General features: G+C 42.2%; 2 protein-coding genes across 2 annotated transcripts; one reads left to right on the top strand and one right to left on the bottom strand.

The window, feature by feature from the left end:
* Nucleotides 1–22: 22 nt before the first annotated feature.
* On the bottom strand, nucleotides 23–1,571 carry LOC6036223 (tubulin alpha-8 chain). Its single transcript, XM_001846246.2, has 2 exons — nucleotides 1,524–1,571; nucleotides 23–1,440 (listed from the first exon to the last, which is right to left on the bottom strand). The coding sequence occupies exons 1-2, from the start codon at nucleotides 1,524–1,526 to the stop codon at nucleotides 97–99; spliced, it is 1,347 nt and encodes a 448-aa protein (XP_001846298.2). The 5' UTR covers nucleotides 1,527–1,571; the 3' UTR covers nucleotides 23–96.
* A 4,220-nt stretch (nucleotides 1,572–5,791) lies between these two features.
* On the top strand, nucleotides 5,792–15,341 carry LOC6036139 (tubulin alpha-8 chain). The gene is made up of 2 exons (XM_038262449.1): nucleotides 5,792–5,936; nucleotides 13,846–15,341. Exons 1-2 carry the CDS (start codon nucleotides 5,934–5,936, stop codon nucleotides 15,199–15,201), a joined length of 1,359 nt encoding a protein of 452 aa, XP_038118377.1. The 5' UTR covers nucleotides 5,792–5,933; the 3' UTR covers nucleotides 15,202–15,341.
* The last annotated feature ends 1,909 nt before the right edge of the window (nucleotides 15,342–17,250 follow it).

Below are 17,250 nucleotides of genomic sequence, written 5' to 3'. Positions count from 1 at the left end.
TTTGAATTAACTCAAAGATGCATCTAGTCAAAACTTCATCAAAACACTAGTTTATTAAACAATTGAAAAACACATCCGCTAAAAACCTTAAACCATTCAATATTCGTCATCACCTTCTCCGTACTCATCGCCAGCCGTATCAGTCGCGACCTCCTCGTAGTCCCGCTCCAGGGCGGCCAAATCTTCACGTGCCTCGCTGAACTCGCCCTCCTCCATACCTTCCCCCACGTACCAGTGAACGAACGCCCGCTTCCGGTACATGAGATCAAACTTTTGGTTCAACCGCTCCCAAGCCCCCGAAATGGCCGTCGAGTTGGACAGCATGCAGACGGCTCGCTTGGGCTTGGCCAGATCTCCGCCGGGCATAATGGACGGCGCCTGCTGGTTGATGCCGATCTTGAACCCGGTTGGACACCACTCGACGAAGGTGATGTGGCGCTTGGCCTTGATGGCACTGACGGCACTGTTGATGTCCTTCGGAACGACGTCACCACGGTACAGCAGACAACAGGCCATGTACTTGCCGGTGCGGGGGTCACACTTGACCAGGGTGTTCTCCTGGCTGAAGGCGGCGTGGGTGATCTCCGAAACGGACGAGAACTCGTGCTGGGCCTTGGACGCCGACAAGAGCGGTGCGTACGAAACCAGCGGAAAGTGGACACGGGGATACGGGACCAGGTTCGTCTGGAACTCGTTCAGATCGACGTTCATGGTACCCTTGAAGCGAAGCGATGCCGTCACGGACGAGACCACCTGGGCGACCAACGCGTTCAAGTGGTGATAATCGGGACGACCGATCTGGAGATTCTTCGTGCAGATATCGTACGTGGCTTCGTTGTCGATCATGAAGCAACAGTCGGACGACTCCATCGTGGTGTGCGTGGTCAGTACGCTATTGTACGGTTCCACAACGGCCGTCGAAATCCTAGGCGCAGGATAAACCGCAAACTCAAGCTTGCACTTCTTCCCGTAATCCATGGCGATCTGTTGCATCAACAGCGACGTAAACCCCGACCCGGTGCCTCCCCCGAACGAACGAAACACCAAAAATCCCTGCAACCCATCGCACTGCTCCGACTGCTTCCGGATCGCCGTCGACACCTGCTCAATGATCTGCCGGCCAACGGTGTAATGCCCACGCGCGTAGTTATTCGCTGCGTCCTCCTTCCCCGTGATCATGTACTGCGGGTGGTACAGACTGCGGTACGTCCCCGTCCGGATCTCGTTGATGACCGAGTCCTCCAAATCGATGAAAATGTTCCGCGGAACGACCCGCCCGGACATGGTGTCGTGGAAAAACGTGGTCATATTCTCGTCGACCTTCAGGTCCGGGTTCAACGTCCCATCCGCAAGCACGCCATGCTCCAGCGAGAACAGCGGCCAGCAGGAGTTGCCGATTTGGCACCCGGCTTGGCCAACATGGACGGAGATCACCTCGCGCTGCAAGGTTTTGGGGAATTGAAGAAGACAATAAGAGATTCCACCATTTTGTGTGGCTTGGCGTAGCAAGCCCATATACGTACCATTTTGGTATTTTGTTTAAAGCACGTTACTTTTGATATTCTCCAATTGGTTAAAACGTAAAATATACGAAATTAAATAATTTACGACTATAACAACAAATTTATTAAAATTAAAACAGTCACGAACTTTATAACGGCCGTCCTGATGTGCAAGGCAGGAGGATGGCGTAGTTATGTATTGATCGGATTGAAGCGGCGTTGTGCCAACCTTAACAATTAAGATAAAAAGAACAAACAATCGGTATTCAGAGGATCAATAGAGTTACACTTTGGGTTTGTCGATATTAGTGTTTTATATTTTGTAATTTATTTGATTGGGAAAGGAAATTTTCATATGTTTAGCAGGTTGATAATTTCATCCAATTCACCGATTTTAACTATTTGAACAACTTATTTTTCAAAAACTTTCGAGATAAACTTGCTTGCTCATTTCTCATAAACTATTTGTTACATGATTTCAGATGAAATCGCTCTTTCCCTATCTAGTTCTATTTTTTAGGTGAACTTGTTCAATTTTTGACCAAAATAACTTAAAACATTAGTCGAAGGACTAAACTGAATTAAAATTAAAAGCGTGATTTTCGAAATGCCGAAACAAAAAATATCGCAAAATACTTTCTTTCCACATCATTTAAGTTATGCTTCCATAAAAAATGCAGAATATCTCTGAATTCATGAATATACTTTAATGATGTTTGTATTTTTTCATCAGGTTTTTTAAATGAGTTTTTTGCTGGATTTTTTAAGGGTTTCCTAACATTGACAAAAATACGAGATCGATCCGACCTCTACAGCCAGAGTTGATCAACTGTCTCTTTGTAGACACACACGGCAGGAACAATGAGACAGTTTGAATTGCTCCATTGCAGATGACTTGCCTTCAAAATTTAAAAGCGATTTTGCTTACAAACAGTTTCAAATTAACTTCTCGGAAGATTTCCATAGATTTTGAATAGTTTATTGAAGAAAAATAAAATTATAGTGTAGTGTTGTGTATGTAACAACCATGGACTAAAAAGTGAGGGGGAAAATGAGACAGCCCTGGATCCTGGATATATTCTTAAATTTTGTCAAATCTAATGAAAGGACATTGTAGCCCAACTCATATTAGAGCTGGGACTTCGGATATCCGGATAACTTGCAGCATTGATAATTCTATTAGAAAATGAACTAACTCATACATGCCAGCGTTGTCTCACGACTGTGGGGTGACATTAAGACGAAACAAGATAATTTTACAGGGTTTCAAAAAACCTTTAATTTTGCATCACAGGATTTATGGTCGAATACTGTTATCCGAAAAACTATCCGATCCGTTACATTTTAATTCTTAAATCTGTTTTGGGTTCCTGAAATACTTTTATCCAAATAATTTTCAGTTCTGATACCATTTTCTCTTTTGATTTGGTTTGATTAAAAAGATTATATCTGATTTTATATAGAAAAAAATGTAAATTATCCGGATATCCGAAGTCCCAGCTCTAACTTAGGGGAAATAAACCCATTTTAAGCCTAATAAGCGGTCTTGTTCGAATGATGCTGGATAATCTGGAGTGTTCCTTGAAATTCAGTAAAACTAAGTACACCAACGAGTAGAGCAACTTTTTGTGAACATTTCTGTTTATTTTCACTTTTATTTAAAGTTATGCTATTCCTTTTACAAGCATTTTAAAAAAAATATTTCAAAAACGCATTCTAATCAGTCGTGTGCATTGGGCCACGCCCATTTTTCTATTTTCAGCTTAGTTCTTTTTTTCTTCCAACGTTCGTTTGGGTCTGCTTCGTGCTGCCAAAATTGATGAAATTTTGAGCGAACACTCACGAAAAGTAGCATTTATAGAGAAAGTTTCCTGGCAACACAACAAGCGCTGCTGGTGGTGTTGGTGGCCACCCTTTGTTCTTTATTTGCCTTTGCCTCTCGCTCGGTTTTCTTCAGGCTTCGCTTGGAATGGGTCATCAAGATTGAAACGTCAAAAGACTTGGCGCGTTTGTTTTTTTGATGGCGCTTGCTAATTATTTACATGTTTCGGGATTATTTTTCAAGTGAGTGACTAAGTAATGGTCAAAAGAACATGTTGCTGGTAGTTGGATGCAATTTTATATCTTAAGCGCTTTGAAATCATTGGCGAAAGTGAAAAGATATTGATGGCGATTTTCGTTAAGCAGTTAACCTCTGATCTTGCGTGTGGATGTGTGTGCCACCAAACTGATGAGAAATGGTCTCGCAAAATAGAAATTATGATCAAAAGTGCATTAAATTTGATCTTTTTGGTCAGTAAATGGCATAAATTTGCGTGCTTACTTGAGGCGGTGCTGTTGCTGGTAAGTTTATAGCCTAAATAGTATTTTTGGAGCTTTAATCGAGCATCAAACTCTCCATATGACGAAGATAGGTGTTTGATTAGAAAGGGTATATTTCCCCTATCTAGGCTTAGTGATTTTTCACGCTCTAAAATGGCAAATTTCACGGGAACCTCAATTTCAAAACACCAAATTTCACGCAAACTTCGCGGAACTTGAAAAATGTTAAAATAACTCTGAAAATCCTATGTTTAAATCACAGAAACTACTTGTTATGCATCATTATATATCATTCTTCAATAAACTAAAAAAATCATCACTAAATTTGAATGCGACACAAAACAAAATCTCCTAATTTAAAAAAAAATCCTCCTGGTTTATTGATGGGCTCTATATATATTTTAAAACAAAATATAGGGCACGCGTATTCTCAATCACTGAACTGCTCTTTCAATATTCGACTAATAAAGCTAAAATGTTTTCGCTAATTTGCTTCTGCTATATCATTTTACATTTTATTGAATTTCATATCAAAGCAAGATTTAACAATCTTGTCCAGTCAAAATGTGTTAAATAAATTAATTTTTTTTTGCGACGTCTAGCCCATTAAACCTAGACTTATATCCTATGAAATGACGGAAAAAATGATAATAATAATTGATAATATTAGTTTCGGTGTTGTAAAGTAAATACAGTAAATACGTGCTGTGTAAATTTACATATTTTTTTTCTGTGTACACAGAAACAGTATTTACTGTTTCTTATGTAAACTCACTCAATGTAATGTTGAAATATGATGTAAAGAGTAAAAAGTCATGGAAATTACTCCAATGTAAATCTAAATCTAATGTAAATCATGAATCTAATGGAAACGTTGAGCATGGAAACTCAAATCTGATGAATGTCTACCCGTGTTCGACTTCCTGTAAATTCCTATCTAATGTAAATCATATATCCAATGTAATTCTGCCAAACGTTGACTTCAAAACTACCCGAACTAAAAATAGTTATATTTGGTTCTCTATCTATCGCTCTCATACTTCGCTGGCCCACTGCCTGAGCCTCGACCTGAACAAGTTGATGCTTTAGCCGCTCGTTTATAAAATGCGAAGATGGCTCAGTCGGCAGCGGGTAGCAGCAGTAACATCGAACATCCTACCCGTCGTCCGTTCGATTCCAGTCCAGCGTTATTCCACTTGGCCGTCGACGAGAAAGCGTCCCCTACCTGTGAAGCAACTTTTTAAAATCAGAATTTCCTTTTGCTGCCCGCTTCAATAATTTTAAAATAGAACATAGGCCACACCCTTTTCCTACTGCAATCCAAGTCGAGCTTCTCATTCCCATTGGCCAATCAGAATTAGTTGCTTTGAACTAATGTAAATTGCTAAAGTAATGTAAATTCCAAAACTAATGTAAATATTCAATACTAATGTAAATTTCCAATGAACCTAATGTAAATATACATCATTTATCATGATACCTTTTGGTACATGATAAATAATGTAAATTTACAGGAATATTTTTTTCTGTGTAGGAGCGAAAATGTAAGTTTGACCCATATTTTACTTTTTTCACCCCAAAATCAAACTATAGTGAATAACTTTGCAATGGAGCGTCCATAATCAAGGCCAAACGTGAAATTTGCAATGAGATTTTGTGGCCAAATAAATTTGAAACAAATTATTTATAAATAATTTCAAATCTTTAGCATTTCGTCTTTGCGTTTGCTGAAATATTTTGAAAATCAGGCTTTTAAAGTTGAACGGTGTAAACTTAATTTATCACCGGTGTGACCCTATGATATGACCTGCAATCATCCTGCCATAGTGCCAACGGTTTAAATTAAGTTTAAGGTCTACTGTCATCGAATCAGCGTGAGCTCTAAATCTATCACAAAGGCGTCTCCACACATGTACAAATCCCTAAGCAATTGGGGTTTTTTCTTCTTGCATTCGTGAGCGTTTTGCACGTTTGCTCATCTAACTGTCGAATTTTGAGTTCAATTGAAGCCACAAGTTCTTTTTCAATTCTGTGATAACTGACTGTAATCGTTATCAAATTGTGTACCGTGTATTCTTTTTGTTGATCAAGTTCTAGTATTCTACAGAAATGGTAAGTAATTAAAATTTAATATATTGTGCAGCTCTCACAAAATTTTCAATATGGTGGAATAGAAGAACAATGCAAATTTTCCTGTCAACAATCATGCTCACAGTTAGATGGTCATAAGAAAATATCTGGAGTTTTTATTTCTAGAATTTAAAGTGGTCCAATAAACTTTTTCTTTTATTACCTTGTTGGTTCTTTAAAAATAAAATTGTTTTTTAGACCAACAAAAAAAGGCCAAACATATTTCTTACAACAAAAACTCCTTGCATATTTAGATAGCTTAAGGTGAAAGCTTTTTTTTCCGGGCTTAAGGTGAAGCTTTTTTTTCCGTGTATACGTCTAGCGCGAATGTTTACAGTCGTCGAAGGTGCTGATTTATTTTGTGCTTTTCGTGTGTTCCGATCAAGTTTTCTACCGTTTTTTCGCGTTGTGCGGTCCCGTCACGCCCGTCGTCAACCCGGAACGTGTTAGTGAGCCGGTTCCTGTGCCCTGGTTCCTGCTTGATACTATTACATTTTGCTCCATCGTGTGCCGCATCAAAACATCGTCGATTAGAGCATCACTACCGGCAGTGTCTAGTGGTCGCGGTTACACAAATTTTGTTGTTGAACTTTTTGCTATGGCTTCTGCCTGCGACTACTGCGCCAAGCAGGTGAAGGATGATGAGCCGTTCATCAAGTGTATGGGCTTTTGCGAAGGGGTCGTACACATGCGCTGTACCAAGACGGGCAGCCTGAAAATGAACACTTCGTTCCTGAAGATCGTCTACGAATGCACCAACCTGTTTTGGATGTGCGACGAGTGTTCGAAACTGATGAAGATCACTCGCTTCCGCACCGTGATGGAGTCGGTCGGCGATACGGTCAACAACATGCAGGAGGGTCAAGACCTCAAAAACGCCGAGCTGCGGGACCTGATCACCGAAAATGGGAAGCAACTGCTGCTGCTATCCAAGCGCGTCACCAGCTTATCAACAGCTAATCAGTCAGGTACGCCAAAACCTAAGCCAACACCGAAACGTACCCGTGGCTCCGATCCTGTTCCATCAAAGCCTCTGGTGTTTGGGACGAATGCGCTTGCCAACGCAAGCATCACTTGCGTCCCCCCAGAAGAAAAACTGTTCCGGCTGTACGTGACGCGCTTCGCTAACCACACAACGGCCTCACAAGTGGAGGAACTAGTGAAGAATGCTATCGGTCAGAACGAACTGGTTCAAGTGACTGCGTTGGTTAAAAGAGGCGTTGATCCGCTCAGTTTGCCGTTCATCTCGTTCAAAGTCGGGGTGAATATCGCACACAAGGAGGCCATCTCAAATCCAGCCATTTGGCCAGGGAACTGCGGCTTCAGGGAGTTCGAGGACCTGCAACGCAAGACTTCCTCGCCGCAGAGCATTGGAGATGGACAACGGGCAAAAAAGCCAATGCTTTCTTTCGCAGTTCTACCGGCCATTGTTACACCGTCGGGCTCAACCCTGGGCAGCCCAAATCCCATCGGCCGCGACAACGAACCGTTCCTGACCCCGCGCTCGGGGAACTCGGACAGCGATTCGGCAGCAATGGAACACTAGTAACGATCGCCAGCTGCTGTAGGACATCGGGATGCGCGACCCAAAGTACCGAGGAAGCCCCGACTCTCTCCGGCACAGTCGCGCAGTCCGCAGCCAGCGCTCATCTTAGCCATCCCGATCCTGCTGTCGGAAGTAGAGTCGGGGTCTTCCGGTCGTCACTGTCAGGCAAGTACACACACCGTCTGAACCGCTCTCTCCCTGATGCCTTTTCGGCTTTCAGCGTCACTCCTTCAAGCTGCTTGAGCAGTCCCCATCCCGTCGGCGACTCACGATCTGCTGCATCACTGCTGCCATCGGCCTGCTGGACATCGGGATGCACGACCCAAAGTACTGAGGAAGCCCCGATTCTCTCCGACGCAGTCGCGCAGTCCGCAGCCAGCGCTCATCTTAGCCATCCCGATCCTGCTGTCGGAAGTAGAGTCGGGGTCTTCCGGTCGTCACTGTCAGGCAAGTACACACACCGTCTGAACCGCTCTCTCCCTGATGCCTTTTCGGCTTTCAGCGTCACTCCTTCAAGCCGCTTGAGCAGTCCCCATCCCGTCGGCGACTCACGCTCTGCTGCGTCACTGCAGCCATCGGCCTGCTGGACATCGGGATGCACGACCCAAAGTACTGAGGAAGCCCCGATTCTCTCCGACGCAGTCGCGCAGTCCGCAGCCAGCGCTCATCTTAGCCATCCCGATCCTGCTGTCGGAAGTAGAGTCGGGGTCTTCCGGTCGTCACCGTTAGGCAAGTACTCGCACCATTCGAGCTCCGCCTTCCCTGATGACTGTTCCGTTTCCAGAACTATTCCGGATAGCTGTTCAATCCTTCACCCGAACGTCTCAGTCCCACCTGCACCTGCCCTTCAAGTTCCCGGTATCGCCGCTAGACGCCAATCGCCGCGACTGCCGTGTAACGATTTACTCAACATCTACTACCAGAACGTCGGAGGCATGAACACACGGGCTCTCGAGTACCGTCTCGCGTGCTCCGCTATCTCGTACGACGTAATCGCGGTGACGGAAACCTGGTTAAAGAACAACACGCTATCGAGTCAAGTCTTCGGCAACGGGTACGAGGTCTTCAGATGTGATCGCGAGCAGTTTATCAACAGCCAGAAGAAAGACGGTGGGGGAGTAGCTATCGCAGTCCGGCAGGGACTCAACGCGCGAATCGTTTCATCGGACGAGTGGAAGTGCGTTGAGCAAGTTTGGGTCGCCATCGATCTTGCTGACCATACCGTCTACATCTGCGTTGTGTACATCCCTCCCGACCAAACCAACAACGCAAGCGTATTTGAAATCAACTCGTCTTCGGTTTCAACAGTCTCTTCAATGGCACGTCCCTACGATGAGCTAGTAATTCTCGGCGACTTCAACTTGCCCAGACTGATATGGCGGCCAAGCCGGGATGGTTTCCTGTATGCTGATCCCGAACTCTCAACCCAGACCTTGCACGTAACAGAGTTCCTAGACAACTATAGCAGCGCACTTCTGCAGCAGATCAACCAGTTCCCGAACGAAAACAATGTGCTATTAGACCTTTGTTTCGTCAGCTGCCCAGACATTGCACCCCCGATAGCCATCGCCCCGGCACCGCTAGTCAAGGATGTCCGGCACCATCCACCGCTGCACCTATCTTTGCCTGTTCATTTAGCCAGCGAATTTACGCCCATTATTTGTGAAGTCCGCTATGACTATCGCAAATCCGACGTTCCCAGCATGCTAGAACTACTTCGGAGCATTGACTGGGAGAACACACTTGACAAGGACAATCTTGACGATGCTGTGCAGACCTTCACCAATATTATCGGCTATGTCATCGACAGACACGTCCCGAAGAAACCAGTTACGAACGCCCGTGTTCCATGGCAAACCAGCGAACTTAGGAGAGTCAAGGCTGCTAAGAGGTCGGCACTGAAAAAGTACTCAAAACATCGAACGTTACCATTGCACAACTACTACGTGCGACTCAACAGCTGCTACAAAAGGATGAGCAAACAGTGTCATGCCGATCATGAAGTACGTACCCAGAAGAAGCTTAAGTCCAATCCGAAAGGATTCTGGAAGTACATCAACGAGCAGCGGAAGGAAATCGGGTTGCCGTCGTCGATGTTCCTTGGCGACAAGACAGCTTCGAATACGGAGGACATCTGCCAGCTGTTAGCCGCAAAATTTTCGAGCATGTTCACACAAGAAGATCTGTCACAACAACAAATCACCGCTGCTGCCAACAATGTCCTTCCAAACGGGCTGGCCCTGAACCGCATCACAATCGATCGCTCGCAGATTCTGGAAGCCGCAACCAAACTGAAGTCATCCAACACTGCAGGTCCGGACGGGGTTCCATCGATCGTCCTGAAAAAATGTATCGACGGGCTTCTAGATCCTCTCGGACATCTCTTCAGTCTGTCCCTCTCCACCGGCTCCTTCCCAAAACTCTGGAAGCACGCATATATGTTTCCGGTGCACAAGAAAGGGGACAAACGGAACGCAGACAACTATCGCGGGATTTCAGCACTGTGCGCCACTTCGAAACTCTTCGAGCTGGCGGTCATGGATCCGGTGTTTTTCTTCTGCAAGAACCTTATCAGCGACGACCAGCACGGTTTTATGCCTTCGCGGTCAACCACGACGAATCTGCTCACTTTTACGACATTCGTGACCGATAGTTTCACCGCCAAATCGCAGACCGACGCGGTGTATACCGACCTGTCTGCCGCATTTGACAAGCTGAACCATTCTATTGCAATCGCAAAGCTGGAAAGAATGGGAATCGGTGGGGTTCTCCTGCGTTGGTTTCAATCCTATCTAACCGGCCGGAAAATTAGCGTCAAGATCGGTGATTGGCTGTCCGCTGTCTTTGAAGCCTTTTCGGGAATTGCACAAGGCAGTCACTTGGGACCACTTGTATTCCTGCTGTACTACAACGACTGTAACCATTCTATCTCGGTTCCACGCCTGTCGTACGCGGACGACATGAAAATCTACTGCCGGATTGACAATGCATCTGATGCTCAAGTTCTCCAACAACAGCTGATCAACTTCGCGGAATGGTGCAAAATTAACCGAATGGTCGTTAATCCAACCAAATGCTCCGTTATCTCTTTTTCCAGAAAACGTAACCCGATTAAGTTCGAGTACCAGATTTGCGGCACTTCAATTCCTCGTGAGAACTGCGTTAAGGACCTGGGTGTGCTCCTCGACACGGAGCTGACATACAAGCAGCACATCTCCTACATCGTCTCCAAAGCATCGCGGCAACTTGGTTTTGTCTTCCGTACAGCCAAAAACTTTACTGACATCTACTGCCGTTCTACGCATAATTGTCCCATGTTCAAAAAAGTGCAACTGAGAAAAACGCGATTGAAATTTTTCGATCGATTTCTGTGTTTCTACGCATAATTGTCCCGTGGGTTCCTATTCGCCCTATGTGTCCCTAATCGCCCCAGTTAGCAGTTTATCACCCTTATTTGTGATCCTCTTGCTATACAACAGGTAAGCAAGGCATAATGCTTAGTAAAAATAATGATTCCGTGTAAGAAAATACTTGGTGGGACAATTATGCGTAGAAATTCAACGATGGGACAAACAGACTTGATGTTGTTTTTATGAGTTTCCGAACAAAGTACCAGATTTTATGTGTTTTTCATAAAGTACAAATCAGACTAAACTTAAAAATGGCATAAAGTCAAAATCGTCAAAAACTGACATGGGACAATTATGCGTAGAACGGCAGTCTACTGTTTGAAGGCACTTTATTGTGCGTTGGTCCGTTCCACACTAGAATACTGCTGTTCTGTGTGGAGTCCGTACTACGAGAACAGCGTAGCGCGAATCGAGAGTGTGCAGCGAAGGTTCATCCGATATGCCCTTCGATCTCTACCCTGGCGGGATCCCTTCCGACTGCCCAGCTACGAAAGTCGCTGTGAGCTGATCAACCTGGACACGCTAGCAGTACGACGAAATGTGTGCCGATCACTCCTAGTTGCCGACGTTTTGACCTCGAGAGTGCAGTGTCCAGCCATTCTCCGTGGATTGAACATTTTCGCCCCCATTCGGACTTTTCGGAACTCCCCATTCCTACGTGTCCCTATCCGTCAAACAAATTATGCAATGTACAGTGCACTGACAGGGCTACACCGGGCGTTTAATTTTGTCGCTTCTTTGTTCGATTTTAATTTGTCTCGTGATGTTATCAAAAGGAAATTCTTGTTGTTCTTTAGACGTTAATTTATGTATTAGTTTGTAAGGTAAAACACCATTGGGGCCCGAGCCTGTTGGTGTCCAAATAAATAAATAAATAAATAAACAAAATCTTTCAAAAATCAATAAATTTACCAATTTATTAAGTTACGTATTCCTATTTTTCCCAAAAATAAGCTCGACAGGGTGACCACTCAAATTCCATTTTCAAATTTCCGACTTTTCAAGAAACTGAAATAATAGGCTTATCTGAAAAATAATTTCAAACAAAAAACTTGTTTCGAAAAAGTCAATATAAACTATCGCCATTGACAATATTCGTAAAAACAAAAACTTCACAACAGTCCACAACAAATTCCAATATTTTAATGTAAATCAAAGCACGTTTAATACATGATAACCATTATTACTCTTTCAAAGCGTTAAGAAAAATATACAGGAATTCGTTTAAAAATCGTTTTTGCTAAGTTTAGCAATTTCAATATTTATTCATGGTTTTAAACGTATTTTTTCCATTTTTTTTGTTCAGAACGAACAACGATTGGATTTTATTTGATATTTTAGTTTTCCAATTACTGAAAATCAAGCTTTATCAATAAAAACGACCAACAACCAACAAGAAAGTTCAAGGAAAAAAAAATAGGAATGGCAAAAACATTTTCAAACTTAAGTTGATATATTTTTTCGAAAAAAATACAATATGACAAATGACAAAGAATCATTAAGTTACGCTGGCCATAATCGTTAAAATTAGGCTCTATTTTGCCTTCCTCACTTTACTGAGGAAAGGCTATAAAATCACTTGAAAAAAGAACTTTTTAGTTAGACCTCCTAGACCTACCTCACGTTAGGGGAGATCCATAAACCATGTGGACACTTTAGGGGATTGTAATCACTCTATAAATGAGAGGAAGGCACCAACCACCTAAAGGTGGATTAAGTTACGTTTTTATATTAATTTTTTATTATAACTTTGTTGTTGTTTTAAGTTAGTCGTAACTCTGGTTTGATAAAAAAAATATAAAAATCTGTGTTAAATGCATTCATTATTTATTATGATTTTTAATGTATCAAATGTAGAGTTTTGTTTAAACACGGTCCTATAAGCTATTGTGTTTCATATGTTTATAAGACACTTTCAAAAACAAAACTATAGAAAAAGTCATTCTCAAATTAGTTAAACTAGTAAAAGGAACAATTGGGTACTAAAGCCCTATGTGAATTTTTATGTACAACGGTAAAAAAACACGCTCAAGAACCATTTCTGATCACTTTTTTTCATTTTAATGCAAATTTTTTTTTAACAAGACAACATTTTTTGATTGATCAACTATAGTCCCCTTGGAACGTACTGTCAAGTAGGAGCTTTTCTGTTAAGAAGGACCGCGAGTTAAATTTTTAAAAATTGATTTAAAAATCCATTTTAAACTCTTTGTGGTCGTACAAAGGGTCATTGTACTCAGAAAAATAAGCTTTATCGCTGTGAACAATAATAACAGCAATCTAACCTTCATTTTAGGACCCAATTGGAAAGGAACCTTAAATTTAATAAAAGTCTCCAAACAGTGAATTTAATTTGAAAATTGTGTAAAATATTACAAAATTATTCAAGAGTTAGAAAATAATTTCCAAACAAGTATTGTGGAATTCTAGACTTTTTTGAAAAAAAAAAAAATCCAGACTTTTTCCCGATTTTTGGCGGATTTTGGCGAATTCCCGACTTTTTCCGACTTTCTCGATTTCCCGACTTGAGTGGCCACTCTCGCTAGAAATTCAAAATTTGTCCAAAGATTTTTTTTTGTTATTTATTAAACAAACTTTAAAAATACTTTAAAATAACGCACTTGAAGAATATTAAAATTGCAATTGCTGTTACGCCAACACAACATGTTTCGTACAAATTTTATTGAATTTTAATTACAAATCGATTCGCCTAAAGGAATTTACACATCGGCAACGCCCTAAGCAAGAGATACGAACATTTCCTCAATACAGTTTAGACTCGATTACATGAAAATGCAAAAAAAAATGTTCATGATTCGATTATCCCAAATCCCATACAAACCTTCGGATAATCGAAATTCGGATAATCGAAACTTCGGATAGTCGAGTCTGGACGGTAGTTTACTTACCAAAACATTCTCTCCCTTATCCACAGCGCGAGGTAATGTCCATCAACGTGGGCCAGGCCGGGTGCCAGATCGGGAACGCCTGCTGGCAGCTGTTTACGCTCGAGCACGGCATCCAGCCGGACGGAACAATGAGCGAAAAGGTTCCAAACGACGAGAATATGGCGGCCTTTTTCCTGAACACCGACTCGGACAAGGTCGTGCCGCGGAACATCTTCATCGACCTGGAGGAGTCGGTGGTGTCGGACTTTCGAAACGGACCGTACAAGTACCTGTACCATCCGCAGTACATGATCACGGGGAAGGAGGACGCGGCGAATAACTACGCGCGTGGGCATTACACCGTGGGGAAGCAGATCATCGAGCAGGTTTGCAACACGATCCAGAAATTGGCGGAACAGTGCGATGGGCTGCAGGGGTTCTTGGTGTTTCACTCGTTTGGGGGAGGCACGGGGTCGGGGTTTACGTCGCTGTTGATGCAGCGATTGGCCGCTGATTACGGGAAGAAGTGCAAGCTGGAGTTTGCGGTTTATCCGTCGCCGAAGATCTCGACGGCCGTCGTTGAGCCGTACAATTGCGTGCTTTCGACGAGCACTACGATGACGAACTCGGACTGTTGCTTCATCATGGACAACGAGGCCACGTACGACATTTGCTCGAAAAATCTCCAGATCGGTCGTCCGGATTATCATCACTTGAACGCGTTGGTCGCCCAAGTGGTCTCGTCCGTAACGGCCTCGCTACGCTTCAAGGGAACCATGAACGTCGATCTGAACGAGTTCCAGACGAACCTGGTCCCCTATCCCCGTGTCCACTACCCGTTAGTTTCGTACGCTCCACTCCTATCCGCATCCAAAGCCCAGCATGAGTTCTCGTCCGTGGCGGAGATTACCAACGCCTGCTTCGAGCCGGCCAACATGATGGTCAAGTGTGACCCCCGGCACGGCAAGTACATGGCCTGCTGCATGCTGTACCGCGGGGACGTCGTTCCGAAGGACATCAACAGTGCCATCACGAGCATCAAGGCCAAACGGCACATCACCTTCGTGGACTGGTGCCCGACGGGGTTCAAGATCGGAATCAACCAGCAGGCGCCGACGGTGATGCCGGGTGGAGATCTGGCCAAACCCAAGCGGGCCGTCTGCATGCTCTCGAACACGACGGCCATTTCGGACGCGTGGGCGCGGGTTAATCAACAGTTTGATCTGATGTACAAGAAGCGGGCGTTTGTCCATTGGTACGTGGGAGAGGGTATGGAGGAGGGCGAGTTTAGCGAGGCGCGTGAGGATTTGGCCGTACTGGAGCGAGACTACGAGGAAGTTGCTGGTGATACGGTCGACGAGGCTTTAGAAGGCGGAGAGGGCGGTTCGGATTATGAGTATTGAAGGTCGAAGAGTTGAGTTGAGTGTTGTATCTGAGGAGTAGATGCGTGTTTTTTTTTTTGTTTGTTACAAATATTATTTTGTTATGTAGTGTAAGCTAAACTTAGGTGTTGTTTAAATATACAATTCTACCGAGTAAATGTCTGTGGTTGTAGAGGTTTGTTATCTTTTTTATCATGACCTGTAATAGTTTTGCATTTTGTAATACTTGCAAGGGTAGCCTTGAAAAGTGCTTTCAGTGGAGTATGTTGACTAGATAAAGCACGTGATATATATTTTTTTTAATATCAAGAGAGCTGCCAATTGGGTCCTAAAATGAAGCTTAGATTGCTGGTATTATTGTTTACAGTGATAAAGCTTATTTTTCTGAGTACAATGACCCTTTGTACGACCACATAGAGTTTAAAATGGATTTTTAAATCAATTTTGAAAAATAAACCTCGCGGTCCTTCTTGACAGAAAAGCTCCTACTTGACAGCTCGTTCCAAGGGGAACATAGTTGATCCATCGAAAAAATGTTGTCTTGTCAAATTTTTTTTTGCATTGAAATGAAAAAAAAAGTGATCAGAAATGGTTTTTAATCGTGTTTTTTACCGTTGTACATAAAAATTGACATAGGGCTTTAGTACCCAATTGATTATGTCTTTATCTTAGTGCATTTCTTATTTATATTGCTAGAGTACCTAAGTCTAAACAAGTGACTTTATATCTACCCACTTCCACAAGATCTAATGGATACTATTCTCAAATTTGGTCGAAATTGTTATGAATTTTTCGACAAATTTCTAGAGTAGGTGAGTGAGTTCTTAGTGAGCCAAATTATGTAAAATTAATGTTCGTTGAGCTTTTTGTTTACTATGATATTGAAACTAGTATTGAAACTAACTTTGTCTAAAAAAAACTCTAATGTATAATTAAAGACATGAACAAGTTAATACTGTTCAGTTCATTTGTCTGTGCCTTTTTTATAACCAAATTTACAATTATAGTACTTATCCATATACAATCGATACACAAACAAACATGAGCTATTTTTTTTTTCAAAAAACATAGCTTAATATTATTTGAATGTTTTTTATATCTTAAATCTTTAACTTATGAACTGATTTTTTTCATTTTCTCATAAAATCGTTTTCAAACACTAATTGTTATCGCCTTTGTCAAAATAGATTTAAAGATAACGATACTTGGGGAGCGTTCTTTTATTACGTATCGAAAAAAAATGAATTTTTGGTCGAAATCGGCCGATTTCGTAGAGAATTGCTCAGGAGAAGCATAAAAAAATGACAAAAGGAGGAAAGTTTTGGAAGAAATACATGCAAGGGAGCATCGAGGAAAAGATTCTTCGAGCTAGAGAGGATATGAAAGATGAGCATCGAAGTATGCAGTTTGAAGGGACTGAAGAAACCATCGATAGATGAAATAACATTGAGATAGCAAATATCGATATCCAGAGAGTCGACTGTATTTAGTCGAGCTAGCTTAGTGTTTTTGTAAACGTTCTATCAGCATAGGAAACCCGTAGCGCAGGGGTGCCCAACCTTTTGGCCCTACGGGCCAGATCTGATTTTTCTGAAGCAGTGGCGGGCCGGAATTAATATTTGATAAAAGTTGAAAAAGTAAACACATTTTTTTAATTTTCTTATGATTTGGTTATTTTAAAGCAAATACATAAAAGAACTAGTGTTGCAAATATGATACCTTGATTTTAAAAATGAAAAACAAGTATAACATTCAAAAATGTGTTTATTTGACTTATTTTAGTTATTGCTTGTTTAAAATTGTATAGATATTGTTTTTGACGATTGCAATTTAGGTAATACCTTGATTTTTTTTTATAAAAAAAAGCATTCAAATTTCAATGATCGTTGCAATTTTTTGAAGTTTTGTAACATTTTGCAATATTTTAAAAATATTTCCAGCGATTATTTTCAGTATGCATAATTTGATTTTTAAGCTTTTTTTTAAACTGTATCACTTAAAAGTTGTTCAGGAAAAAAAACATTATTTTTGCTCACTTAGACCGTTGCAAATATTTTTCAAAGTTTATGT

This window comes from Culex quinquefasciatus, chromosome 3 (genome assembly GCF_015732765.1).
Source record: "Culex quinquefasciatus strain JHB chromosome 3, VPISU_Cqui_1.0_pri_paternal, whole genome shotgun sequence".
NCBI lineage: Eukaryota > Metazoa > Arthropoda > Insecta > Diptera > Culicidae > Culex > Culex quinquefasciatus.
Note: the sequence above shows the minus strand (reverse complement) of the source record. Positions and strands in the feature narration are given on the sequence as shown.